We start from the raw sequence: 8,003 nt of genomic DNA, 5'->3' as shown, positions 1-8,003 counted from the left end.
ATATATATATATATATATATATATAGATAGATAGATATACTAGAAACTAACAGCTAAGCTCGGTTTCACCCGGTCAGAGAACGACGCGAAGAGAGAAACGATGACATAAAAAAGAGGAAGAAGTGGATACGAAGTGGTGTTTGGGCGACGGATCTTGGTAGAAAAAAAAAGAATGTCATGGTGAGTTAGTAAGGAGAGCAAAGCAAGATTGGACTTACGTGGGCTGGCAGGACGATGAAAAAATTGCGGAGTTGAAGTTGCCGTTATCATTGGAGTGCCTCTTGGTAGACAACATTCTTCGTCCTTCCCTCGGGTGCACAAATAAAAATAGACCGGCCCGTCTATCTCAGATACATGGAAAGCCGGATTAAATTTTTCATCAACACAAGGAGAAAAAAATTTTTTTTTTCTAAAAACGTTCAATGGCGTTAACTGGAGTGTGGGGTTCGAGTAGACGTCATTCCACCTTTTGATTTATCATTACCATTCTTTTCGTTTGATTTTATTCTTCGTCCACCCTTGGGGTATTTTCTGTCCTTGAGTTGTTCCCTCTGTGTTTCGACCCTGTGTGGTTAATAAAAAAATTAAATCGTCAGGTATGTATATGTATGTGTATGTGTGTGTGTGTTTAATAACGTACCGTATATAGTATGTCTGTACTTTTGTATGCAGTATAAATTAAAGAAATAGAAGCACTTGTACGGAGAGACAAAGAATTATATATCTTACCTGCCAACCTTGGAACAGTAAATGTGTATTGTTTTAAAGGAAATGAAAATAAAATTTCGTATTGACACTTCACGCATGTCACTCGTCAAGTATGTATGCGTAGATCTGTGAGTGTTTAATAACGTACCGTGATATGTCTGTATTTTTGTATGCAGTGTAAATTAATCCCCCAAAAATTACAGTATCGAAATGTGATTGTTTAAGTTTTGATACTGAAATAGTGGAAAACTTACATTTTTAAAGTGAAAGTATTTGACATGAGTGTTTTTGTTTCACTTTTGACACGTAATACTTAAATAGTGGAGGAGATATTATGTTGCTGTGGGCTCGAACTATGCAAGAAGTTAAAACTTTTTTATTTTACTAAAACACAACCAGGACCCTAAGTAAGGCATGTGTAAAATTTGAATGAAATTGGTTGTGTAGTTCTGGAGTTTTAGGGATTCACACAGACACACATACATTCTCATTTATATATATATATATATATATATATATATATATATATATATATATATATATATATATACAGGCTGTCCCAAAAATGTATACACACTTTAAATAATTGTAAAGTAGGTGTTTATTAAAATACATTTCATTTTCAAAATTTAATAGAATCTACAGACATTATTTTATTGTTTTGTCAACGTCTGTTTTCAAACTGACGTCTGTTCTGTTCCAGGCACTGTGGCAACGCAAAGCTATGGAATTGCAAATATCTCAAAACAATTCGTTTGGTACTTGTGTGCACTCTCATTCAATGACTGCTCTCAAATCAGCGACTGTTGCAGGTTTCATAGCTTAGACTTTGCCTTTTAAGTATCTACATAAAAAATGTCTTAGTGGTGTGAGGTCTGGTGAACACGGAGGGTATTCAACGAAAGGCTTCGTCTAATCTACCTGTTCGGCAAGATCTCAAGGAAAGATCTAACATAGCGAGGGTAGTGCGTGGGTGCTCCAACTTGCTGAAAATAAAACTCCTCATCTTCAAAGTCTTCTCTAATGCTTGGCATGATAGACTGTTGCAGCAAGTTCAAGTAAACTAGACCAGTCACAGTAGCGTCAAAAAACAATGGTCCAATTAATCCTTTTGATGATAAGCCACACCACACTGTAACTCCTGGTAAGTCAACATGGTGTTCCGCCTTAAAATGCAGATTCTCAGGTCCCCAGAGGCGCGTTTGTGGCGGGTAAATGAACTATGTAATTTCAATGTAGCCCAATCATTCCACAAAATCTTTGTTGGAAAGTGTGCATCTTCTACACATGGTGCCAAGTACCGCTCGTAATACTGCACTCTTCGGTCTGGATCATCGTCATTAATAGCACAGACTAATCTTGGAACGTAACTTTTCCATTGGCAACGCTTCAAAATGCGTAGGGCAGACGATTTCGAAATGTCCACCACACGACTTGCTTGCCGCACAGGTTTTCTGGGACTTTGGTGAAACATTTCCAGCACTCCTTCTTGCTTTGTTAAGGTTGTCAATGCTCGTGGTCTTCCGGAACCCTTCTCATTGACATCCTCAACAGTTCCTTTAGCTTCAAACTTATCTCTAATTCGAGCGATGGTAAACCGCCTTGGTGAATCTATTTGAAACTCCCTCCTAAACTGTCTTTGCACTTCAACTGCATTTTCACACTTCCAGTAGCCTTTTAGAATGAATTTCCTTTCTTCAAAGCTTAGTTTGACTGCCATCATTAATTCTAATGGGTTTCATCTGGGAAAAAAAACATGAATTGAGTTATCAGCTGCTAAAGTGTGTATACATTTTTGGGGGACGCCTTGTATATACAAAATTCAAATAAATTATTATCTTTAAAAGCAAATAATGATAAATTGGCCAGCATGGACAGGTAAATATATATTTAAAATAGCTTACGTAGTAATCCTATTTGATGAGCTAGAAATGTCAATTCCGCACAGAAAACGAAATCAATTGTAGATTTACTAATGGGTACGACTATTTTTCTAAGTATATTTACTACATTCTCCGTGCGTGTTTACATATAGGGAGAGATGCGTAGTTTTGAAAGGTTTTAACACACAAACAAACAAACACACACATATATATATAAATACACTGTACATTTAAACACATAAGAGGTAGCCATCATTGGAAACCTAGCACGCTAGAAGGAGTAACCAAAATCCAAACCACTATTAGAGATTAATTTCGAAGGGAATGAAAAATAAAAACATTCACTATCTATCTCCTGGACCGTGGTTTCCAGCTCTATATTAGGAAATAAAATAATTTGTCAGGCGGAGCTTTCATCAACAGGCAAAATTTATATATATATATATATATATATATATATATATATTTAAAGCGTCTCAGCTCTAAAGCTCCGGTCATGCTGGGGCACCACTGTTGACTGTGCTATACCACTATTTGAAACCGCCTTTGATATGTAGCATTTGGTGATTGAGGGCGTTTGGTGCTGGGTGTATGTATATATATATATATATATATATATATATATATATATATATATATATATATACACAAGAGTTAACAAGTGAAACAGAGACAGGCAGAAACAAGAAAAATGCCGCTGTTACTTGAATACTATACAAATATTTTTTTTTAAAGTCTTTTCTTTTAAATTTACCAAAATTTAATTTTTCAAAAATCTATTATTCATATTAACTGTTGAAAAGATCTCAAGGATCGAAACCGGTTCTGTAATGTTCTTTATAAAAGTATTTTAGCATTTTCTACTTTGTATTTTTTCCATGTATATATATATATATATATATATACATGTTCAAGATGCCAAGGCATCAGATTGAACACGGAACCATATGGTTGAGAAGCAAACATATTATTACACCATTACGCCTACGTAAAACCAAATATTTATATATATACAAATTCAAATGTGTTTGTGTTTCGGAGGGTAACGTTTCGTAACGGATGTTAACAAAAATAAATGCTACATATTTGGCGATGATCGCTATATGGAAAAATTTCAAAAGCTAAAGCCTGAATGTACGACAAAAACATTGGATGGGAAGTAGAAAAGTACAAACTATTAACAGATTACAAAAATTTAAGGTATTAAAAAAAAGTTGTTTTGAATATAAAATATTATGTCTGGAAATTATTAAAGATAATTTATGAGATTACAGTTAATGAGATCTCTAATTTCGATCTTATATATCGTAATATTTAATTACAATATAGAGTTCATAATTAAATTATAAATACAGAATGTGTGTGTTTCGTCTGAGAATAGTTATTTCATAAATCGATTGAATTAAGTTAAGTGAAAACTAGGTAAAATGTAAAGCAATTATTCAGAATTCTTACATCTAGGAATAAATCGCATATCTGTATTAGAAAATGGTGTTTAACTCTAAATTATATTTGAGAAATAAACGTCGGAATTATTCACAGAATAGCAGAATATATCATTGAAGTCTGGTTACTAAGTGTCGAGCGATTTTAAAAGATGTTAAAGAAAGTGTGAGACAAGATATTAAGAAAATGCATAGGCAGGAAACGTAGATGAAGGCAGCGGCACGAAACTCTTTCATTCACGAAATATTAATTATCGGAGAAGGTTTCAAGTTGTGAAGGTGCGGCAAATGTAACGGCATGACTGTAGCCCAATGAGTGGAACATGTAGAGGAAAATAGATTAAACTTAAGGACCAGATATTGCAACAGTTTTGGTTTCAAGGGCCCACAGCTCTTCAATATCGTGCGATATATGATATTTATGCATTTATATACACGCAGATAAATATATATATATATATATATATATATATATATATATATTTCCTTTCCCGAGCGTCTAGTAACACAATCTGTATCACGTCCTCACGTTGTTGTTCTTTGTTGTTGTTTTTTTGTCTTTTTCCTTTTTTGAACTTTGTGTCTGTGTATGTATATATATATATATATATATATATATATATACACACATACACACACACATACAACGCACACTTATATATGCAGATAGATAGATAGGCAAATAGATAAGTAGATGCAGGGTAGATAGATAGATAAATAGATGAGTGCTTGTTTGTGTGTGTGTGTGTGTTTGTGTCAGTATGTGTCTTTGTGTATAATTTGACGTTCGGTTGACGGAGGTAATTATATGCGTGTTATGCAATAACCTCTCTGAGAATCTTCTGACATTAATACAGCCGTCACGATGTCACGTTACCATCACATATCTCCTTTTTTTTTTTTTTCGTCATCCTTTCCTTATCTGATCTATAGTACTAGATGATGTATCTGCGCTGTTGTCGACGGCGTGATTGCAAATGTGACTATAAGAGTGTCTCCCTCCCCAATCCCGCCTCCACCATCTCGGTGCCGTGTCTGCATTTAAAGAATTTCTTCTCGCCAGCATTCTACGAGTGCTTTTATCTGGCTCCATCCAGCTTCAAGCTCGTTGTCATCCTCGTCTCCGTTTCATATTAATTCTGTATTATTTTTTTTGTTTTAGCTGCTGTTATTTCCGATGTTGTATCACCGCAGATGAAGCGAGATCGAGCAGTCCTATAACGAAATGTGTTCCAGGCGTGACCTTCCCCGTCTCTTATAAATACTCTAAGTCTTTATTGTCACATGTGCCTGTTTCTAATCCGATAAGGTATAATCTGAAGTAGATATGGCTGCTGATATTAAGAGGTTCTATGAAAGTGGAGAAGTTACTTTTCTACTATTGTTGTTGTTGTTGTCGTTGGTGCAGTTGTTGTTGTTGATGCTGTTGTTGTACAACCATAGGTTAGTATTAACCAGTAAACCTATATTCAAATTCATAGCAGCCGAGAGAATCCCAGCTCTTATTCGGAGAGTTTACTTAGGTATTTATTACCAAATTAACAGATGTGGTTGAGTGCTAAGAAGCTTGCTTCCCAATCACATAGTTCCGGGTTCAGTTCCATTGCGTGACACCTTGGGCAAGTGTTTCCACAATAGCCACGGGCTGACCAAAGCCCTTTGAGTGGGTTTGGTAGACGGAAACTGAAAGAAGCTCGTTGTGTATTTGTGTGTGTGTTTGTGTATATATATATATATGTGTGGGGGTGTGCATTCTTTTGTTCTGTTACTTGTTTCAGTCACTTGACTGCGACCATGCTGGAGCACTGCCTTGAACAAATCGACCTCAGGACTTTGTTTTTTTTTAACCTAGTATTTCTTCTGCTGGGTTTTTTTTTTTGCCGATCCACTAAGTAGTGTGGACGTAAACACACCAACATCGGTTATCATTTTGCTATTTTGTTACGTGGACCCATAAAAACCTTATATGGACCCTCAGGGACTCCGTTTGAGAAGCACTGCTTTAGATGTTGCGCGCTGTGGCGATGGTGGTGATGAAAGTAGGGGCAGTGTCTTTAGTAATGTTTTGCGTTAGTAAGGTCTAGCTTTCTTTGTTGACTCAGTGGCTGACCTAAGTGTAAGCAGCAACATCATCGTCGTCATCGTCGTCACCGGCATCATCATCATCATCATCATCAGGTGAATCAGCCAAAGCAGACAGTCTAACAACCTAACGATTGTAATCAAAGAGGTGATCAGAAATATCAGACCGGGAATATATCGATTCGATTAACAAGCTGGCCTAACATTTTACAGAATGTGATGATCAACATTTTACTAGCTGCACCCTTCGCCTTCTTCTCTTTACCTTTTCCTTCTTTTCCCCTTTATTTTCCTCTTCCCTTCTCTTTCCTTTCTTCTCCTCCTCTGTTTCCATTCCTTTCTTCCCCCACCCCCGCTCTCCTACTGATCTTTGTATTTCTCTTCCTCCGGAGCATCAATAGCTTCATTAGATCCGAGAGCCGAGATAAACACTAGCAATAATCACTCCAAAAGAGCAGTAACTGTCGTGCTTTATTCAATTCTGTCTCGTCCAACCCTTACAAGGCCACTTCAAGAATAGAACAAACGGTGAGCGAAGCCTCTACATCGTTGCATTTCATGCTAGGAATAACAAACAAAAATCTCTCAAAATGTATACGCAACCACTGTTTTTTGTTTGTTTTTTAATACCCACTTTGAAAACGGACGTTTTATGATATATCGTCCAGAACGGAAGACAAGCTGGGATGGTCATAGTTTGGAACGTCTTGTCTCTTCAATCGTAGCTCGCTTAGGGCTAAACAAAAATAGAAGGCGTCCAGAAACAGATAGGACGGTAGAAAGTGTGGAAACGTTCAGACAGAAATATTACACTAATTATGAGTCACCAGCGTTTGTCGGGGAAAAGCAATGTATTCCTCGGCGAGGCAGAGAAATGAGGAATATTCGGAATAACAGATATGTGGTTCACAACTACTTATACTACAAATTGTCAAAATATACGTATATCTTACCTTGTTACATTAAACTTTATGTTAATATCAGTGACGTGTCCTTACCTTTTTAAATGATAGCTTGTGATAAGTGTGTGTGGGGGGGGGGGTTACCAATTATTTCTTGCACGTCAAATGACCGTACTGAGATTATTTTCGGGTTCTTCGCTTATTATTATTTTTATTACTTATTATTATTATTATTATTACCTGACTGGTGTATGTGGTCCATGTCTCGCTGCGAGACATGGAACACATGCTTAGAGGCATTTCGTCCGTCGCTACGTTGTGAATTCAAATTCCGCTGAGGTCGACTTTGTCTTTCATCCTTTCGGAGTCAATAAATTAGTTGCGTATTGCGGTCGATTAATCACCAAGATTTCAGGCCTTGTGACTATAGTAGAAAGGATTATTATTATTATTGTTGTTGTTGTTGTTGCAGCTATTATTTAGGCGTTGACCTGGCAGAAACGTTAGCACGCCGGGTGAAATTCTTAGCGGTATTTCGTCTGCCGTTACGTTCTGAGTTCAAATTCCGCCGAGGTCGACTTTGCCTTTCATCCTTTCGGAGTTGATAAATTAAGTACCAGTTACGCACTGGGGTCGATGTAATCGACTTAATCCGTTCGTCTGTTCTTGTTTGTTCCCTCTATGTTTAGCCCCTTGTGGGCAATAACGAAATAGGTATTTCGTCTGCCGTTACGTTCTGAATTCAAATTCTGACGAGGTCGACTTTGCCTTTCATCTTTTCAGTGTCGATAAATTAAGTACCAGTTACACACTGGAGTCTATCTAATCGACTTAATCCCTTTCTCTGTCCTTATGTTTAGCCCCCTGTGGGTAATAAAGAAATAAGAAACGTTAGCACGGCGGGTGAAATGCTTAGCGGTATTTCGTCTGCAGTTGTGTGGGCCCGAGGTGAATTTAGAACCCAGGGCTCCAGTGGTGAACTA

At 36.9% G+C, this 8,003-nt stretch overlaps 1 protein-coding gene across 1 annotated transcript; it reads right to left on the bottom strand.

Annotated features, from left to right (window-relative positions):
• Positions 1-1,280: 1,280 nt before the first annotated feature.
• Positions 1,281-4,508, bottom strand: LOC149131545 (uncharacterized). The gene is made up of 2 exons (XM_089338991.1): positions 4,047-4,508; positions 1,281-2,450 (listed from the first exon to the last, which is right to left on the bottom strand). Exon 2 carries the CDS (start codon positions 2,429-2,431, stop codon positions 1,811-1,813), a length of 621 nt encoding a protein of 206 aa, XP_089195117.1. The 5' UTR covers positions 2,432-2,450; positions 4,047-4,508; the 3' UTR covers positions 1,281-1,810.
• Positions 4,509-8,003: the final 3,495 nt, after the last annotated feature.

This window comes from Octopus bimaculoides, chromosome 21 (assembly GCF_046866305.1).
Source record: "Octopus bimaculoides isolate indiv1 chromosome 21, ASM4686630v1, whole genome shotgun sequence".
Classification (NCBI taxonomy): domain Eukaryota; kingdom Metazoa; phylum Mollusca; class Cephalopoda; order Octopoda; family Octopodidae; genus Octopus; species Octopus bimaculoides.
This window is presented reverse-complemented; position numbering and strand designations above follow the sequence as displayed.